A 19,940-nucleotide genomic window follows, 5' to 3' on the forward strand; every position below is an offset into this window, starting at 1 on the left:
TCCCTCTTGTTGGTCTGTATAATCTCGGTCTGGTTCTGTGATTGTTTCTGTCTGCTGTATAATTAATTTTGTTGGGTGTAAACCTATTAAGAAGGTGGGATATAATTGGTTAAATAACCATGTTACAATGTGTCAGAATTGGTTAGTTAAATTTCAGTAAAATGATTGGTTAAGGTATAGCGAAGCAGAACTCAAGTTTTACTATATAGTCTGCAGTCAATCAGAAAGTAAGAGGGGGGGAATTGGAATCAATTTTTGCTAAGGGGGGAATGGGAACAGGGATGGCTCTGTGGTGTCAGAGCTGGGAAGGGGCACACTGAGGAAGGAAACTGGAATCAAGCTTACTGGAAGTTCACCCCAATAAACAGTGAATTGTTTGCGCCTTTGGACTTCAGGTATTGCTGCTCTCTGTTCATACGAGAAGGACCGGGGAAGTGAGAAGGTGAACAGACATCTCAAGACAATGTTACCCAAATTAAAAAGTGTACCTGTATTTTCTCTTCCACTATTATCTTCTTGTGGGTGGATTCATAAACTTCAAAAACAAACAAACATTCACAAATACTCCTCTGTGAAACCTTGTAGCCTTTAGACCTGGACACCTGCATCTTGACTGCAAACTGCAGTGTCAATAGAGAGCAACTTGCTTTGGACAGTTGATCCCAAGTCATTCCCTGATATATCACTCTTCCATTGTCTGTCGTGGAAGAGGGGCTTCAGGGAACAGATACCTGAAGCACTGATGTCATGCCCATCTAGTTCTGAGGGTGCAGCATTCAGCCAAAGCGAGATTTCTTCCTTTATTGTTCAAATACCAGAATCACAAAAATCAAACCATAAAGCAACCAAACAGGCATCACACTCTACAAACGAAGAGAACAGAGATAGTAAAGGTTTACATCTTTGTGCCGTATCGACTGATGCATATACAACTTCTAATGACCTCCCATCTTCCTGCCTGAGGCCAGCACTCCCTCTTCCCACCAGGAAGGATGGGACTTCACAGGAGGTTTCTCATCCTTTCCTACACAGATTTATTCCCATTTTAAAATGCAAGCACAGAACTGCACAATCCCAGGCAAATGCAGCGCACGTGCGCTGCAGGTGCCCAGAAGAAACAGAAGTGACAGGTAGATGCCCACCCTCATCTCACAGTCCATAGTCGCACGCCTCAGGACTGTTCTTTGTATACAGCTCAAAAAAGCCTTTGAACGTTTGCACGTCAGTCATCGTAGCCTTGACGGCAGGATCCTTCTTCATGGCTTCCACCCATTGCCTGAGCTTTGGGGTGTGCTGCAGACAGCTAGGGGAACAGGAAAGAAACTTTGTATGAGCAGAGGGGAAGTTGGGAGGACATCAAGAAAGCTGAACCTTTAATGAGGTTCTGCGTTCCTGTTTGTTTTACCTTCTCCCTCCCACAAGGTTAAATTCCAAACAGATAGAAGAAATAAAGTTTCAGGCCACAGAGCAGAGAGCTAGAGATGCCCTTCTATGTCTACACTGCATTTCCACTCACACAGCATTGAGTTTCCAAGCCTGGGTCTACAGACGTGGGCTTGTGCGCTGGCGCTAAGAACAATTGTGTAGATGTCCAGGCTGGATCTCAGGTTCTGAAACCCACTCCCATTCCCGGGCTTCAGAACCTGAGCCCCACCCTTTGCCCCAACATCGACACAGATGTTTTTAGTGCCATAGCATAGACTCAACTTTGTAGACTCCTGCTCTGAGGCTTGCTGCCATGAATTTAAAATGCAGAGTAGACATGCCCTGTAAGGCTATCAAGTCTTCTTTATATAGCCAAGAGTGAACAGCCACTGCTTGTGGAAGCTCCAACTGTAAGAGATAAGCATATAATCCTTGTGTGATGTACCTACCATCCTTTAGCAGTCTGCCACCAGACTCCTTGTTGTTTTTGTAGATACAGACTAACATGGTTACCCCCTGATACTTGATTACACCCTTGTCCCTCCACAGAGAGCATGTGAGCCCCCACTGACTGCAACATGTGTTTTGCTGGAGTGGAAGATATTCACATTGCAGAGAGAGGGGGTGTGTGTGCGTGTGCGTGTGCGTGTGCGCGATCAGTGACCTCTATCCCAGTACACCCCCGTTCTTGCCAACCCAGGAGCCCGTTCGTCCCATAAATCCTGTTGGCCAAAACAAGTTATACTGTTTGTCATCACTGGCCAGTGATTGTTGTCACAGTTTCAGGGTAAATGCACTTGTATCCCCCACTCCATTGTCCTCTCTGGGAGCGTGCAGTCAGGTCTCCAGCCATCAGCGGTTTCCGGGCAGGGACCCTGGCCAATTCCCATCTGACTTGCGGGGGGTGTGTGTGGGGGGGGGGTTAAAACTGCTCAGTGTAAGGCAGGAAGCTGTGAGGATTGGGCCAAAAGAAACCTGATGAGGTTCAACAAGGACAAGTGCAGAGTCCCGCACTTAGGACAGAAGAATCCCATGCACTGCTACAGACTAGGGACCGAGTGGCTAGGCAGCAGTTCTGCAGAAAAGGACCTAGGGGTTACAGTGGACGAGAAGCTGGAGAGGAGTCAAGAGTGTGCTCTTGTTGCCAAGAAGGCTAACGGCATTTGGGGCTGTATAAGTAGGGGCATTGCCAGCAGATCGAGGAACGTGATCGTTCCCCTTTATTCGACATTGGTGAGGCCTCATCTGGAGTACTGTGTCCAGTTTTGGGCCCCACACTACAAGAAGGATGTGGAAAAATTGGAAAGAGTCCAGCGGAGGGCAACAAAAACAATTGGGGGCTAGAGCATATGACTTATGGAGGAGAGGCTGAGGGAACTGGGATTATTTAGTCTGCAGAAGAGAAGAATGCGGTGGGGGGGGAGGGGAGGGGAGATTTGATAGCTGCTTTCAACTACCTGAAGGGGGGTTCCAAAGAGGATGGATCTAGACTGTTCTCAGTGGTGGCAGATGACAGAACACAGAGCAATGGTCTCAAGTTGCAGTGGGGGAGGTTTAGGTTGGATATTAGGAATGACTATTTCACTAGGCGAGTGGTGAAGCACTGGAATGGGTTACCTAGGGAGGTGGTAGAATCTCCTTCCTTAGGAGTTTTTAAGGTCAGGCTTGACAAAGCCCTGGCTGGGATGATTTAGTTGGGGATTGGTCCTGCTTTGAGCAGGGGGTTGGACTAGATGACCACCTGAGATCCCTTCCAACCCTGAGATTCTATAAGATAGCCTTAGTAAGCTTGTCTGTCTATAGGCCAGTGCCTGTGCTTTGCCTTCTCTCCAAAGGGTATGAACAGTGTATTGTCAGCAGTTCCAAGTTACCACACAGCTCTCTAAGCAAGGAGATTTATTCTTAAGGTAAAGCATTACCAGCAGGTGGGGATGGGGGAACCACAAAACACTGAACAGACATCCCAGGAGTTACCCATCAGTCCAAGGGGCCCTAGCAAGCCAAAAATCTTTCCAACCCTTCCACAAGAGTTGGGGGCCCCCCTGGAGCAGAAGGTCTTGTCCATTTGCTGGATCAGAAAGAAGGCCCCAAGTCAGTTTAAACAGCCTTTTGATAGCAATCGCCTTTTCACTGTCTATTGATCTCGTCAAAACCCAGTTTCAATCAGTATATGCAAGCCTTCTGCTAGGGTGATACCACTTTGTAGGTGGTAAACACCTCTGTGCTTCACTTTAATCACCCCCACACACAAACCCCGTTTCTGGAGAAGCTGGGATAACCCTCTCTCCTGGAGTTGTATACAAATCCCTGGCCCACAAGGATACAATACGGTCCCCAAAGACATGGCATGGGATTGCAAGATCAGTCACAACCATGTGGCTTGAAATCCACATACTGGTAGCGATCACTCGGCTCTACTACAGGAGAACTAGCATAACTGGCATTTTTAGCTTTCTTCCTGCCCCCTCCCGTGACCTTCCTGAGTATTCTGCACATTAGTTTGCAATTTTCAAGTCAGCTAGTATTAAAAGGCTCATATTTCCTCTGCACAACAACATCTCCCATCTGACAGTGAGCTCAGCTCTTATGGTTTATTTTTTTCTTTTTCCTGGGAGAGCCCCTCCCCCTAAAACTGGAATAAGGCAATAATACCACTAACACGTCTCCTCTAGATCTGCACAGCCCAAGTGATAGCACAGGAGAAGCTAAGCCGCTTGGTGGCTTTGGCCCTTGCTTTTGGTGCCTGAGGTAACGAGTTCAGATCCTAGGGTTTCCTTGCATCTTTGAGGAAGGATTTGGGGGGGGTAGCCTGGAACTCGGGAGACCTGGGTTCAAGTCCCTGCTCTACCACTCTCTCTGGGGAAGTCATAGAACTTCCCTGACTCACAGGAGTGTTGTGAGGATAAATGTATTTTAAAAAAAAAGTTGTGAGGTGCTCAGACACTGTGGTAATGGGTGCCCTACAAACACTTAAGATAGCCTCACAAAGAGAACCTGCCTCTAATTCCATCACTAGCAGATCTTAACTTTGGGAGAGCTGGTTTCAATAGGGCAAGGTGCCTTCTGGGACTAATTTTATTCAGACTGTACAGTGCTACACAATGGAGTCCTGGTCCATTACAAGGGCTGTTCAGTGGTACTGAAATACAGCTAACCTCCCCAAGCATAACCCATTACCCTGCCCTGTTCGTGTCTGGAGAATGTATTTACACATTCCATTCACACTCTAAGCAGGAGGGTTCCTGGCTGGGGTAATTTAGAGTTAATTAGAAGCTGTAATGCACCACTCGAAAATGTGCAAGATCCATAAAACATTCAAGCACTTACTCAGGCAACTGGAAGAATTCCAGACGTTCAAACCAAGGCCAGATCATGTAGTCAATCATGGACACAGAGTCCCCACCATAGAACACAGTCTTGCGACCGGCTAAAATCTGTGGGGGACAAGATGCAGCATTTCATATTAAAATGAAGTTACATGGAAAAGTCCTACAAAAAACCAAAATAGGCTATACTGCAAAGCAGGAGCCAGGGGGGAGATGGACAGGAGAGTGATTGCAGAAATGGCACCTCCTTACCTAAATTAAACACTTTTAGTGGGCCAGTCAGTCACTAACACAGCTCCAATATCAATTTGGATAACAATCTTGTCAGGATCCAGGTGGCGATGCTGGCAGTTAGAGACTGTTTTAACTTGTAAGCTGGCAATTCTGACGTGGCGGCACCAAGACAGATGTGGCAACCCAGCTGTGTTTGGAAACTTTTTAATTGTTAAATAAACATTTCAGCTACACCATAAGACTGGTCAAACTAGGGCATAAAGATTTCAGCTGCATTTCTTGTTTTATTGTATCCTCAAGTTGAGGTAGCTTTGTGAATGCAATTCTACCATATCATGGTCATGCTAAGACCTGGGCCAGATTCCATCCTCAGGGACAAGAGCAGAGTCCTCCAGCTCAGAAGAGATGGGAGATGAACTCTTCCTATGGCAAAACTGATCCACACTGTATAGACTTCTAAAAAACAAGTGCCGTGTAAACCGATTGAAATGTGCCTCTGTAGCTGCACCTGTAAACTGGCGACAATCCCTAATGTCAGATGTGAGAGAAGAGGTTAACCTAGATGTTTGGCAAGCACTTTGCCATTATGCAGGGCCTACCGTGGTAGAATCTTGAAGTATTTGACCTGCATTTGCAGTAAGGTCCCCTAACCCACCTATACTTTATCCATAGACAGATTGTACGTGCAACATTCTTATGAGTTTGGTTGAATGAGGAGTGGACAAAGCTCTTTGTTTCTACGGTGCCTAGCATAACAGGGTCCTGCTCCATGACTAGAACTCCTACATACTATGGTAGTAGGAGTCATCATCAGAATCAGAGCCTATTCGGCCTTCCTCCTGAGATAGCACTCGGAGGGGCTTTTTCAGACACCTTAAAATGCCAGCTTCTCGTCCATGTAAAGCAGACATTAAGAGTCGCGCTGGCATTTCCCCTCCTCCTCCCCACCACAGATAAGTGATCTATTAAAAGCCTCAAACCATCAATCAGCAAAGATCTGAGGAGCTGCTTCAGTCACCAGGTGCCTGACAGAAAATAACCAGATGTTAATAGTTTCATAAAGATGTGACCATGGCTCCCTCTGGTGGGCAGCAGTGAATAGGACACAGGACATTTCAATATATTTCATGCTTCTCTGGCCGACAGCTCTTGGAACAGGCTGAACGGATTTTGCATGGCTGAAACCTCGTTATCTTCTGTAGCTCAGACTGGGATTTAAGCCACTACAACAGAGAGAGGGGCTCCACATGACCTGAGAGTCCATATACATCTAGAAAATCCCTCAGGATCTCTCAAAGTCTTTTGTAGCAAGCAGCAGGTATCTTGCAGCAGGATTGCAAATGGGAAGGAAAAGGGAAGCTTAGTTCTTTATTTCTCAGTGCAATTCTCTTGCAAGAAGTCCCATAGGAAGCAGTTGCCCACAAGAACCAGACAACGTCATCTGCCAGTACTTTAGCTCTCGACTCTGATCAGCTACACAAAGGTGAAAGGCTTTAATTCGAGAGGAACTCAGTGTTTGAAGCATTTGGTAGTGGGGTGTTAGTGTAGCTAACATGACAAGTTAGACAGAGGTATCGGAGGGACAGGGATACTCGAGTGTCAGCCACGCCAAAGTAACTGGCTGAAGTTAAAGCCATCAGCAAAGGGAAGGAGGAGATGACTGTAGCCAGAGCTATGAGAGGTTCCCAACAGGGGAGAAGTGTGCTGAATGCTGCTTCTTGCTCAAGGAGGACAGAATATGATTTTTTGTTCTTGAACATGCAGTCATTTCTTTGCCTCCTGATCAGATGACCAGGTACCTTTTTGGTTGCTTTATTTCTAGAAGATAATGGCCCTCTGGCCAAAGAGGCAAAGGAGTTTGTTCATTCAAAAAACTATATTTTAAGGAGTCACACTGCAGATGGAGGGAAAGCATCAGCGCATCTTATTCAAACAATGACTTGGCAGCCGTTTGGGTTAACAAAAAACAGCACTTGAAGTAAAACTGAATTTAAATCTTTAATATAGATCCAAAACCACCTGTTGCAGCTCCCTGGATGTTGACGGAGGTACACGATTGTACTAGAACATGGCCCATAGCTGGATTTTTTCAGTCCGAGTCCCCGCAAGCCAATGGCTCAACAGGGTGATGTGGTGAAGACAGTTTCACAGCCAGCAGTACGCAAAGGAGCGACGTGGCCAGCATCACATCCAGCCACCTTTGACTGCCTAACTTGATGAATCAAGTACCTGTTTTGCAGCTAGGTGAATTGGAGTGAGAGATCAAGGGACATTTGGAATCACCAGCTTCAGGATTCGAGTGCCTTAAATCCCTCCCCTGTAGGTGTGGTGGTTATATTCCACGGGAATGAGCAGGGAGACAGGATAATAGCTAGTAGTAGGACAGAGGGGCCAGACACTTAAGTAGTAAACTAAGGGTCAACAACTTCATTCCCACATTGTTGTACTGATCTCAGTAACAGCAAAGAAACAACATGGTCAGTCAGATGGGCGTGGTGGTGGACATGCTAACATACCAGAGAAGGTTATAACAACCCAGAGTCTGAATGCTCTTAGACCTTGCTGCAAAATCTCCTTCTGTCCTAGGAGGGCAGGAATGGACATAAAACAGCAGAGGTGGCCAGCACTTGTGAAGGGTGTGGAGCAAAATCCTCTATGAAGTCCACTATGCAGTTCACAATTCAGCTCTTGTTTAAACTGTGCCATGCTTAGATGTTGGGGTTTTCTATGCCACCCATCAGTGTGAGGGGAGTAAACAGGACCACTCATTTTTCATAGTTAGAACTTCTGAAATAAGTCCTGTCTCCTCCCTTTCTCAAGACTTTCCAAGTGAGACAGGCAGCCGAGTGCATGCGAGCAGAAGAGGACTCCCCTTTACCATAGGTTTGGTGGTTTTGTTCAATCCCAGAGAGGGCTCCGTTTCTTACCTTCTCAAATTCGCCAAGCTTCTCACCAAACTCTGCTTTCAGCGCTGAACTGTCCTCCCCATTTTTAACTGCCAGGAGATGTTTGAAGGCTAGAGGTGGTAACTGAACAAACCAAAACAAGACATTACTGACAGCTTGACCTCCTTGCAGAAGGGAGGTTCTCTCTCTCATTACAGGGATAGTCACAAGTCACTTCAGCCCAGATCCTTAAAAGGTATCTGAAATCAATAGAAGTTAGGTGCCTAAATGCCTTTCAGGATCTGGGCTTTAGCGCTTAAATTTTGCTTAAAACACATATCACACCCAACCCACACTACACCGAGCTTAACAGCAACAGAAGTGTTCTCTGTGTTTCAGAGAAAATACAGGTTGCAAAGGAGAATTAAAATGCCAATATTGAAGGATAATAGTGCAGGAGAATCAGAAGAGGGAAACTCACTAGTCTTTCCATTGTTCAAGCTGCCTACAGTGCCAAAAAAGCACCAGCAATAAAAATGGTGAAATGCAAATTTTGACATTTTAAGGACGCTTTTGAAATTCCAATAAATGTTAACAGGATATTAAGGGACAGTCAGATTTTAACTTTTGTTTAAATAAAAGTCTGACAGTCTAAGCCATTGATTTTCTCTCTCCAAGAACTTTGTAGTTTGCACACCTGCCAGAGAAGTTAGGGGATTGGCGTGAGTTACAATACAACTATTAGCCAAGGTTATGAAGTTATTTTAAAGCTTCCTTTTAGCTTTCAACAGTTTACAGACCCCATGCTTCGAAGAATTATCCTAGAGTTAAGGATTTGAGAATGGCACTCATGCATGTATTCACCCAGTTTGCCTTATTTGCTTAGGACTTGTCTATAATGGTATGGCAAAGCACACCACAGAGGTGTCATTTATAGAGCATGCCAATTGCCTCACATAGACCCTGCTGGTGCATTCCAAAAGGTACCTCATTAATGTAATTTGAAACAGGACTATATTAATGCAAGCGAGACATCTTTCAGAGCATGCCAGCAGGGTTTACATGGGGCAGTTAGAACACAGCACATTAGAGCTCTCTTGGGAGGGGGGGTGGGGGGAAGACACTCTTTTTCCCCCCCCCCCCACCAAAAAAAAAAAAAAAAAAAACCCACACACACCACACCTGTCTGGCACACTTAGGGCTTGTCTACATGGCTGATCTGCTAACACCCTTAACTGAAAGCCAGTTTCCCCATTCTGCTCCCATAGACGTCAACTAGCTTAAAATCTCCTGCTTTCACCTCACAGGTCCCTTTTTTCTGTCTTTCAAATGCTGACAGAGATCCAGACAGCTCAGCAGCATTTTGGATTAGTGAATGGGTAAGTGGTTCCAATCTAGTAAAATCACTCTTAAATAGGAGACAAGATCCAGCCTTAAAAGTGGAAGGAAAGGTCTACAGTGCTGTGCACAATACTAGTGCTGCACTGAAGGAGGTTACACGGCCCCCTCCTGATCACACTGTACCTTGGAGAATCTTTCCAAGAGCATCTTTTGACACGCTCGCTCATAAGGGTCAGCAGGTAGAAGCTTCTTCCCAGGATATGCTTCATCCAAATACTCGCATGTGATGGGAGACTCATAGATCAGCTGACCCTTGCTGGTCTCCAGAATAGGTACCAAACCAAAGGGATTTTTCTCAAAGAGCCAGTCAGGTTTATTTTTCAAATTGACGTTGATTATTTCATGCCTGAAGAGTTTAAGACAGAGCAAGATCAGTTTTGTCAGCCTACTCCAGTAACTTCAAAAGAAAGCTATAGTGTTTACCCCTAGCTAACCTACAGGAGGATATTGAGGTGGGGGGGGGGGGGGAGAAGAGCCAGGAAAACATTCCCATTAATTTACCACCTCTCTCCTTTCTTGAAGTCCTGTGGTACCATCAGGACTTCACTTTCCAGGGCTTCTAATATGGCATTTTGCACACTAGGAATTGAGAGTCCAGCATGGAAAGAGGAAAATAAGAGCTTCCTTTGAGAAGGGCTCAGCTTATGTTCTTTAACAAATCCAAGGATAAAGCAGATACCGACCCACCAAGCCCATCCCTGGCACAGCCCAACAAACAAGAGAATGAAGCCAATTTGCCTTTGACCACAGCAACAGCGGGCAGGCATGCCAGAAATGCAAGAAGTTAGGACAGTAGCATAAAGAATGGAATTCTACTTGTTAAACAAGTCTTTCAGGACATACTATCACCCCTTCCTGGGCACCCACTTTGGACTGCTGGGAGGAGAATTCAAGTCTCTGCCAGGGTGAACCCAGAAGTCTTTCAAACTCCTGAAGCCTGAGTGGAGTTCAGACACAGTCTTATCTCAGGGTCCCTAGGCACATTCTCAGGGCACAGATCTATCTGGTACCCCACTCCAAGAAACCTGCTGTCCAACTGCCTACCCCTCCCGGGCGCAGTGTTGACACGTCAGAAGTGCAGATTTATACAGAAACAACATAACATCCTAAGGCTGTCTAAACTGCAGAGTTTTGTCACCAAAAACGTTATGCCATTTAAACTAAACTGCTTTAATTAAGCTAGGCAGAGACGGGCTCCACCTAACGAAGAGAGGGAAGAGCATCTTCGCCAGCAGGCTGGCTAACCTAGTGAGGAGGGCTTTAAACTAGGTTCACCGGGGGAAGGAGACCAAAGCCCTGAGGTAAGTGGGGAAATGGGATCCTGGGAGGAAGCACAAGCAGGAGAGCGCAAGAGGGGAGGACTCCTGTCTCATGCTGAGAAAGAGGGACGATCGTTGAGTTATCTTAAGTGCCTATACACAAATGCAAGAAGCCTGGGAAACAAGCAGGGAGAACTGGAAGTCCTGGCACAGTCAGGGAACTATGATGTGATTGGAATAACAGAGACTTGGTGGGATAACTCACATGACTGGAGTACGGTCATGGATGGATATAAACTGTTCAGGAAGGACAGGCAGGGCAGAAAAGGTGGGGGAGTTGCGTTGTATGTAAGAAAGGAGTATGACTGCTCAGAGCTCCGGTATGATACTGCAGAAAAACCTGAGAGTCTCTGGATAAAGTTGAGAAGTGTGAGCAACAAGGGTGATGTCGTGGTTGGAGTCTGCTATAGACCACCAGACCAGGGGGATGAGGTGGACGAGGCTTTCTTCTGGCAACTAGCAGAAGTTGCTAGATCACAGGCCCTGGTTCTCATGGGAGACTTTAATCACCCTGATATCTGCTGGGAGAGCAATACAGCGGTGCACAGGCAATCCAGGAAATTTTTGGAAAGTGTAGGGGACAATTTCCTGGTGCAAGTGCTGGAGGAACCAACTAGGGGCAAAGCTTTTCTTGACCTGCTGCTCACAAACAGGGAAGAACTAGTAGGGGAAGCAAAAGTGGATGGGAACCTGGGAGGCAGTGACCATGAGATGGTCGAGTTCAGGATCCTGACACAAGGAAGAAAGGAGAGCAGCAGAATACGGACCCTGGACTTCAGAAAAGCAGACTTTGACTCCCTCAGGGAACAGATGGGCAGGATCCCCTGGGAGAATAACATGAAGGGCAAAGGGGTCCAGGAGAGCTGGCTGTATTTTAAAGAATCCTTATTGAGGTTGCAGGAACAAACCATCCCGATGTGTAGAAAGAATAGTAAATATGGCAGGCGACCAGCTTGGCTAAACAGTGAAATCCTTGCTGATCTTAAACGCAAAAAAGAGGCTTATAAGGAGTGGAAGATTGGACAAATGACCAGGGAGGAGTATAAAAATATTGCTCAGGCGTGCAGGAGTGAAATCAGGAAGGCCAAATCACACTTGGAGTTGCAGTTAGCAAGAGATGTTAAGAGTAACAAGAAGGGTTTCTTCAGGTATGTTAGCAACAAGAAGAAAATCAAGGAAAGTGTGGGCCCCTTACTGAATGAAGGAGGCAACCTAGTGACCGAGGATGTGGAAAAAGCTAATGTACTCAATGATTTTTTTGCCTCTGTCTTCACGCACAAGGTCAGCTCCCAGATTGCTGCACTGGGCAGTACAGCATGGGGAGAAGGTGACCAACCCTCTGTGGAGAAAGAAGTGGTTCGGGACTATTTAGAAAAACTGGACGTGCACAAGTCCATGGGGCCGGATGCGCTGCATCCGAGGGTGCTAAAGGAGTTGGCGGGTGAGATTGCAGAGCCATTAGCCATTATTTTTGAAAACTCATGGCGATCGGGGGAGGTCCCAGATGACTGGAAAAAGGCTAATGTAGTGCCCATCTTTAAAAAAGGGAAGAAGGAGGATCCGGGGAACTACAGGCCAGTCAGCCTCACCTCAGTCCCTGGAAAAATCATGGAGCAGGTCCTCAAGGAATCAATTATGAAACATTTAGAGGAGAGGAAAGTGATCAGGAACAGTCAGCATGGATTCACGAAGGGGAAGTCGTGCCTGACTAACCTAATTGCCTTCTATGATGAGATAACTGGCTCTGTGGATGAGGGGAAAGCAGTGGATGTGTTATTTCTTGACTTTAGCAAAGCTTTTGATACTGTCTCCCACAGTATTCTTGCCACCAAGTTAAAGAAGTATGGGCTGGATGAATGGACTGTAAGGTGGATAGAAAGCTGGCTAGATCGTCGGGCTCAACGGGTAGTGATCAATGGCTCCATGTCTAGTTGGCAGCCGGTTTCAAGTGGAGTCCCCCAAGGGTCGGTCCTGGGGCCGGTTTTGTTTAATATCTTTATTAATGATCTGGAGGATGGTGTGGACTGCACTCTCAGCAAGTTTGCAGATGACACTAAACTAGGAGGCGTGGTAGATACACTAGAGGGTAGGGATCGGATACAGAGGGACCTAGACAAATTAGAGGATTGGGCAGAAAAAAACCTGATGAGGTTCAACAAGGACAAGTGCAGAGTCCTGCACTTAGGACGGAAGAATCCCATGCACTGCTACAGACTAGGGACCGAATGGCTAGGTAGCAGTTCTGCTGAAAAGGACCTAGGGGTCACAGTGGACGAGAAGCTGGATATGAGTCAACAGTGTGCTCTTGTTGCCAAGAAGGCTAACGGCATTTTGGGCTGTATAAGTAGGGGCATTGCCAGCAGATCAAGGAACGTGATCGTTCCCCTTTATTCGACATTGGTGAGGCCTCATCTGGAATACTGTGTCCAGTTTTGGTCCCCACACTACAAGAAGGATGTGGAAAAATTGGAAAGAGTCCAGCGGAGGGCAACAAAAATGATTAGGTGTCTGGAGCACATGACTTATGAGGAGAGGCTGAGAGAACTGGGATTGTTTAGTCTCCAGAAGAGAAGAATGAGGGGGGATTTGATAGCAGCCTTCAACTACCTGAAGGGGGGTTCCAAAGAGGATGGAGCTCGGCTGTTCTCAGTGGTGGCAGATGACAGAACAAGGAGCAATGGTCTCAAGTTGCAGTGGGGGAGGTCCAGGTTGGATATCAGGAAAAACTATTTCACTAGGAGGGTGGTGAAACACTGGAATGCGTTACCTAGGGAGGTGGTGGAGTCTCCTTCCTTGGAGGTTTTTAAGGCCCGGCTTGACAAAGCCCTGGCTGGGATGATTTAGCTGGGAATTGGTCCTGCTTTGAGCAGGGGGTTGGACTAGATGACCTCCTGAGGTCCCTTCCAACTCTGATATTCTATGATTCTATGATTCTATGATAAGCTGCTGTCGCATGTCCACACAATGCTCCTTGTGTCTGCGGAGTGCATCCACACTAGAAGCTCCTGCATCGACAGAGAGCAGTGCACTGTGGGTAGCTATCCCAGTGTGCAACTGGCCGCAGGGTGCTTTGGGAAGGGTTTGCAATGCCTCATGGGGCACATACAGTATCACATGATGCAGGTTTGTCAATCCCATTGTTTCATGAGCCTTCTAGTAGACCACCACCAACAGGGATCAGCAACTTTTGGCATGTGGCCCATCAGGGAAATCCCCTGGCAGGCCAGGCCAGTTTGTTTACCTACAGCGTCTGCCGGTTCAGTCCATCGCAGCTCCCACTGGCCGCGGTTCGCCATCCTAGGCCAATGGGGGCTGCGGGAAGGGTGGCCAGCACATCCCTTGGCCCACACCACTTCCTGCAGTCCCCATTGGCCTGGGACAGCGAACCGCAGCCAGTGGGAGCTGCGATCAGCCAAACCTGCGGACACTGCAAGTAAACAAACCGGACGGGCTCGCCAGCAGCTTTCCCTAGTGGGCTGCGTGCCAAAGATTGCCAATCCCTGGCCAACAACTTTTCAACTGAAGTGTGGAGCAGCGGGCGAAGTGTGTGTGTCGGCATGCTGTCTTGTAAGTTCAGATGGCCACTGGAAGCAACCAGTCCCGAGGCAGGGTGATGCCCCCAACATCAGCCCCCACCTCCCTCCCTGGCTCTGCACAGCAGTCTCACACATACACACATCTGGCCCTGCCTGCCTACCTCTGTGTTCCTGGTGTGGGACAGCAGGAGCACTCCTGTTAATGATTTGCTGAGCAGCACCCGCTCAGCTGCCAGAACTGAGCTTTGAAAGTGAAAGGGTGCATGCCTGCCAGGCTGCGGAGGTCAAAACAGTGAGCAGAATGGTCCTGGGGGCACTGTGGGATACTTGGGGAGGCCAGTTCTGGCAACATAACGAACGGCAGTGTCTACACGGACCCTTTTTGTTTTAACTGTGCCACAAAAGGCTTTATGCCTCTCGTCGAGGTGGTTTTAGTTGGTCGTTGAAACGGAAGAATTTTGTTGTCAAAAGTGGCTTTGCAGTGTGTACACTTCCACTGTTCTGCCACCAAAAGCTGCCTTTTGGCGGAAAAAAAAAAAAAAAAAAAAAAAAAAACCACCTTGCATTTAGGGCTGATCTATGCTGCCAACATCCATCACTAGCTCCCTCTTCCCTTGGGAGTCCTTGGAGGATCATCTATGTTCTGTCAGGCAGGATCCTCCATCTACTCTGCCCCTGCAGCAACCTCCCTCATCTTAACCTGGTGCAAAATGGCTCTCTTTCGTCTCCTATCAGCCCCCATGAGTCCTGTTCAAGACTTCAGCTGGGGTCACCTGCTTCTTTAGTGCTGCCTGGGTAACTTTCCTTTACATTCCACCACCACCCCCTCCTGCCTTCATTCACATAAGAGGAAGAAGTATCTTCTCCCAGCTACAGCAGATCCATCCTGCAAGGTGTATTACTTTGAATAATAACTTTGAATAATAATCACTCACTGGCCTGGTCTTCACTGGGGGGGGGTGGGGGGGAGAGAAAGAGGAAAAAAAAAAAAAAAAAAAAAAAAAAAAAAATCGATCTAAGATACACAACTTCAGCTACAAGAATAGCGTAGCTGAAGTTGACGCATCTTAGATCGACTTCCCTCCCTTCCTCACGGCACGGGATTGACGGCCGCAGCTCCCCCGTCAACTCCGCTTTCGCCTCTCGCCCTGGTGGAGTTCTGGAAGCGCGTTTTGCGGATCTATTTATCATGTCTAGACGAGACGTGATAAATCGATCCCCAATAGATAGATCGCTACCCGCCGATCCGGCGGCTAGTGTGGACGTACCCACCATGGTCTCTGCTAGGCTGGAGACATGACACAAGCCTGCTCACTCAGGGTGGAGCCGCATCCATACAGGCTTTGCGTGACACAGCAATTTCATGGTAGGATTTTATAAAATCCTCCACAGTTCACAAGTGGCATAGGCAGAGCCCCATATTGATCACATCTACATAAGCAGCCGCCATTTTAAAGGCAGTTAAGCCCAACCACAATACAGTTTCACTTCTGACTGAAAGTGCACCTGCTCTTGCAGCACACAAGTTTAGGGAGTTCACAGGAGGCGTGACTCGCATTCTGGAGTAACAACTTGCAACCGAATTTTACTCTGACCTTACGCTGAACAGAAGGGAAATGGTCTTAGACTACCTATTCCTCTTCCCAACCTGTGGCTAAGAGACAATATGATACGGCTAAAATACCAAAGCCAAGCAGACAATGTTGGGGTTTTTTGGTTTGTTTTTTTAAACACACACTCAGGATTTGCATATCCTTGAGGTTTTTGGAAGTCAGTTTAATTGCTGGAGTTTATTAACATACTTGTAATGGGAACAACCATGTGTGGAGTGGCCCTACTACCAAATACCTGTTTCCTGGAACAAACTTGTGTGGAGTTTCCAATTAAGCAGGTCAGCTAACAAGTTAAATGACAACACTGCAATACACAGATTTCCCACTTTAGCATTTATTTAAGTTGGTTATCTGATGCCAGTATCCCCCCCAACTCCTTTGGCAGCCTTGTATCTGAATGATCATGCACTACCTTGTCCTGCAAACTGTTCTGGTGCAGGGCTTTGTCTGTTAATACAGAGCCCCACACAGACTTCCGCACAGGATACCTGCACACAGCAGTGTCCCGGACCAGAACCTTAGATTGTAAAGTCTGTGCTGCAAAGAGCTCTCTTCTTTCATGGCTGTAGAGTTATCGAATGCCCAAAAGAGCATCAGAAATTACATATACAAAGCTACAAGTGTGACTTAGCTGCCAAAAAGAAACTACACCTCTACCCCGATAGAACACTGTCCTCGGGAGCCAAAAACAAAAAAACAAAACAAAAAAAAAAAATCTTACCGCATTATAGGTGAAACCACGTTATATCGAACTTGCTTTGATCCGCCGAAGCGCGCAGCCCCGCCCCCTGGAGCGCTGCTTTATCGCGTTATATCCGAATTCGTGTTATATCGGGTCACGTTATATCGGGGTAGAGGTGTATTAGAGAGACCAGGTGAATGAGGTAATATTTTTCGTTGGACCAACTTCTGTTGGAAACAAGCTTTTGAGCCACACAGAGCTCTTCTTAGGTCTGGGAAAGACTTCTGTGTAGCTCAGAAGCTTCTCTCCCCAACAGAAGTTGGTCCAATGAAAGCTATTACCTTACCCACCCTGTCTCTCTAATATGCTGGGACCGACACGTCTACAACTACACTGCCTACAACAAAGAAACTATTGACTAATAAGCTGTTATAGAAAAGGTTCCCCACCACAGATTCAGATATCAGATCACAAGGATTGCACATGCCTAGGGACACCAGTGGCTGTTTCCACTCAACATAGCTGGACTCCAATCAAAGGACAGTCATGTCCTGTTATGCAAGAAGCAACCACCACGACCACCACCACATTTAAAACAATACAAAAATCAGAAGAGACCAAGTTACTTGGGTTGCCTTATGTATAGGAAAATAGGCAGATGGATTGATGTGGAACTTTACTACATTTGATTCCCTGAAAGAGTCAGCGAAAGACTGCAATGTGATTGATGTGTGCTTGACCAATAAGAATTTGGAGTCCAGTGTTGACCTATATGGTGTGGTTAGGCATGGGAACCTGAGTGAATCAGCGATCAAGTAGGGGTCATACTACTTGCTAACTGCAAGCTCAGTCATGTTACTAACCACTTGTAAACATGGAACAAATACTTCCCTATTTGAAAAGGCACTATTGTTGATAAAGTTCCTTCAGCAAAGGATCTAGGGGAAGCTATAGAAATGGAAGATCTTTTTAAAAGAGAAATCATGAACACACACGTACATTTACCATAGAAACCACTAACAGGCTATTGTAGGCTATATTTGAATGAGTTCTAAGCCAGAAAAAAATATACATGGAGCGTTCATGCTGAGGGTTATGTTTTCCAGGATTTTTGCTGCTCAATTTCCATTAAGATATTAAAAAAGATGAAATTCACACTATTGAGATAAGGTTTTTCTGCCATTGCTACAAAGACCACCCAACATTACTACAATAGAAAAACCCCCAAGCAACATTTTCTTTTTCAAATTAGCTTACTTCCTACCTTTTATACAGTTAGTTTCCTCAGTGCCCCATTTGTTTGGGCAGGCCTTTCCCACAGCAGCAGATGTGAAAACATTCTTCTCAATAAAAATCAGAGATTTGAATGTAGCCCCACAACAACTGGCCAGGGAACAGATTTAAAAGTAGTTTTGTGTACTGACGATACTTTCACCCCGCCTTAAAAAATAAAGAAAGATTTCCTGAATGTTGTGTTTGTGTCTCTTTAAACAGGTATGGGTAGCAAGAGTGACAGCTATTTGATTCATCCTGTTAAGCTTGGTAAACTATGGAAGATCACCATACTTAAGTCAAGGTGGCATTACCAAACAAAAAGTTACAGCAGAGTTACATGAAAGCAGTAGAAAAGTCTTCAGTCCCTAGCATTCAGATACCAAGGAGACAGCCCCCTTAGGGCACATGATCTTACTTAATTCCTTTGGCTTTCAAGACAAGACGTGTTCTCTCTGCAAACGGACAGAAGTGCATGCTGTAGACACGGATCAGTCCCTCGGTCACAGGGCCTGGAGCAGCGCTTCCTACAAGAGAGATGTTACACTGGTTTATTCGACGCTCACACCTGCAAACTTACAGCTTAACAAGAGGTTAAAAAAAGAAGTGGCCTGGGGAAGGAAAGTAAACGGGATTCTGAAAGTAGCAGATGCTCTTTGCAGAGCTTAGAGCACTTAATTCTGCCATGGTAACAGTGCTTCTCCTGCACTGGTAATTACCCCTCATTCCCTGAGGGGACTCCTGGAGAGACTAGGACTGTATTACTTTGGTGAAGGCCCTGGGGTGAATCAGTTCTCCAGTGCAGTACAGCAATAGACATGGTGCATTTACAGCTGCTGAGTCGGATGGTCTCCTGCGTTTTGCCCAGGTGGGAGGCAAAATATACCAGGAGCCCTCCCAAGGGCCCGAGATCCAGGCGTGGGAAGGACCCAGGAACAGTCTCCCCAAGTCTGAGCAGAGCGCACACGCAGACCCGAGGAAGGGGAGGTGCGTGCAACCCAGCAGACCTTGGCAGCGGCAGGACTCTGGGGAGAGACAAAGGCCCCAGGGTGCAATGGAATTAGCCCCCCCGGGGGGAGACAGACGCAGGGCGGAAGGAGAGAGGGGGATCCGGGGCCCCAGGGCTACAGCCATAGGGTGCCATGCAATCCCCCCACTCCCGGGGGAACCCCCCGCTGCACACACACAGCCCGGGGACTGCACGCGGTGCTCCAGCGCGCCCCCAGACCCGGAGACTGGCCCCGCTCCTGGCCGAGGCAAGCGGGGAGCCCGGCCAGGACCCGCGCGCAGCCCCCGGGCCAGCACCCACCTTTCCCCAAGCTGCGAGCGCGCTCCCCGGCCATGGCCACCGCGGCAGTCTCGGGGGAGGTGCCGTCACCCGGGGCGCTGCATTCCGCCGCACGCCGGCCGGGCTGCTTAAGAGACCGGGCTCCCGCGGGTCGATCCCGCCCCCTCGTGCACAGCGGGCCAGTTAAAGGGGAAGGAGCTGCAGAGACTACCCCCTTTCCACACCCCAACCAGGTGAGGGGGCGGGGAAGCAGCCGCTTCATCCCCCCTAACCCCCTCCCAGTGCTAGGCAAGGGGGGAGCAGAGTCACACACACCCCCACAACCACCAAGTAGAGGGGGGAAGGAGGGGAAAGAAATATCCAAGGTGAGGGCAGAGGGGCAGCACCCCACAGGCACACAAAGAGCAGAGGTTTGCCTTGTTCCCAGAGGGACTGGTGCCAGTCGGTACTGGAGACAGCAAGGGAAACACGTGGGGATTTGTCCTGCTTTGAGCAGGGGGTTGCACTAGATGACCTCCTGAGGTCCCTTCCAACCCTGATAGTCTATGGTCATTAAGGGAGGCCTGGGCCTGAAGGGGGAGGCTGGTTTAAGGCCCAGCTTGACAAAGCCCTGGCTGCAGGAGTGGCGCCAGGGTTTTTGGCGCCCTAGGCGGGGGTCCTTCCGTGCTCCCGGTCGTCATCGGCAATTCTGCGGCGGGGGGGGGGGTCCTTCCGTGCTCCCGGGCTTCAGGGCACTTCGGCGGCGGGTCCCGGAGCGAGTGAAGGACCCACCGCAGAATTGCCGCCAAAGACCCGGAGTGCGGAAGGACTCCCCGCTGCCAAATTGCCGCCCCCCCAACTCCCAGTGCCCTAGGCAACCGCCTAGGTTACCTCAATGGAAGCGCCGGCCCTGCCTGGCTGGGATGATTTAGTTGGGGATTGGACCTGCTTTGAGCAGGGGGTTGGACTAGATGACCTCC

The 19,940-nt window shown here is 47.8% G+C and overlaps 1 protein-coding gene across 1 annotated transcript; it reads right to left on the minus strand.

Annotated features, from left to right (window-relative positions):
- Positions 1-787: 787 nt before the first annotated feature.
- On the minus strand, positions 788-19,122 carry GSTO1 (glutathione S-transferase omega 1). Its single transcript, XM_054035396.1, has 6 exons — positions 19,003-19,122; positions 18,112-18,220; positions 9,395-9,617; positions 7,913-8,014; positions 4,753-4,859; positions 788-1,303 (listed from the first exon to the last, which is right to left on the minus strand). The coding sequence occupies exons 1-6, from the start codon at positions 19,034-19,036 to the stop codon at positions 1,150-1,152; spliced, it is 729 nt and encodes a 242-aa protein (XP_053891371.1). The 5' UTR covers positions 19,037-19,122; the 3' UTR covers positions 788-1,149.
- Positions 19,123-19,940: the final 818 nt, after the last annotated feature.

This window comes from Malaclemys terrapin, chromosome 7 (genome assembly GCF_027887155.1).
Source record: "Malaclemys terrapin pileata isolate rMalTer1 chromosome 7, rMalTer1.hap1, whole genome shotgun sequence".
Lineage (NCBI taxonomy): Eukaryota > Metazoa > Chordata > Testudines > Emydidae > Malaclemys > Malaclemys terrapin.

Bases quoted from the DNA above. Each gene is read 5' to 3' on its own strand.
- GSTO1 (XM_054035396.1), bottom strand. From the start codon at position 19,036: ATGGCCGGGGAGCGCGCTCGCAGCTTGGGGAAAG. The intron at 9,618-18,111 runs GTAAGATCATGT...TAAACTCTTCAG, and splicing joins TTGAAAGCCAAAGGAATTAA to GCATGAAATAATCAACGTCA. The intron at 1,304-4,752 runs GTAAGTGCTTGA...CTGTTCCCCTAG, and splicing joins GAATTCTTCCAGTTGCCTGA to CTGTCTGCAGCACACCCCAA.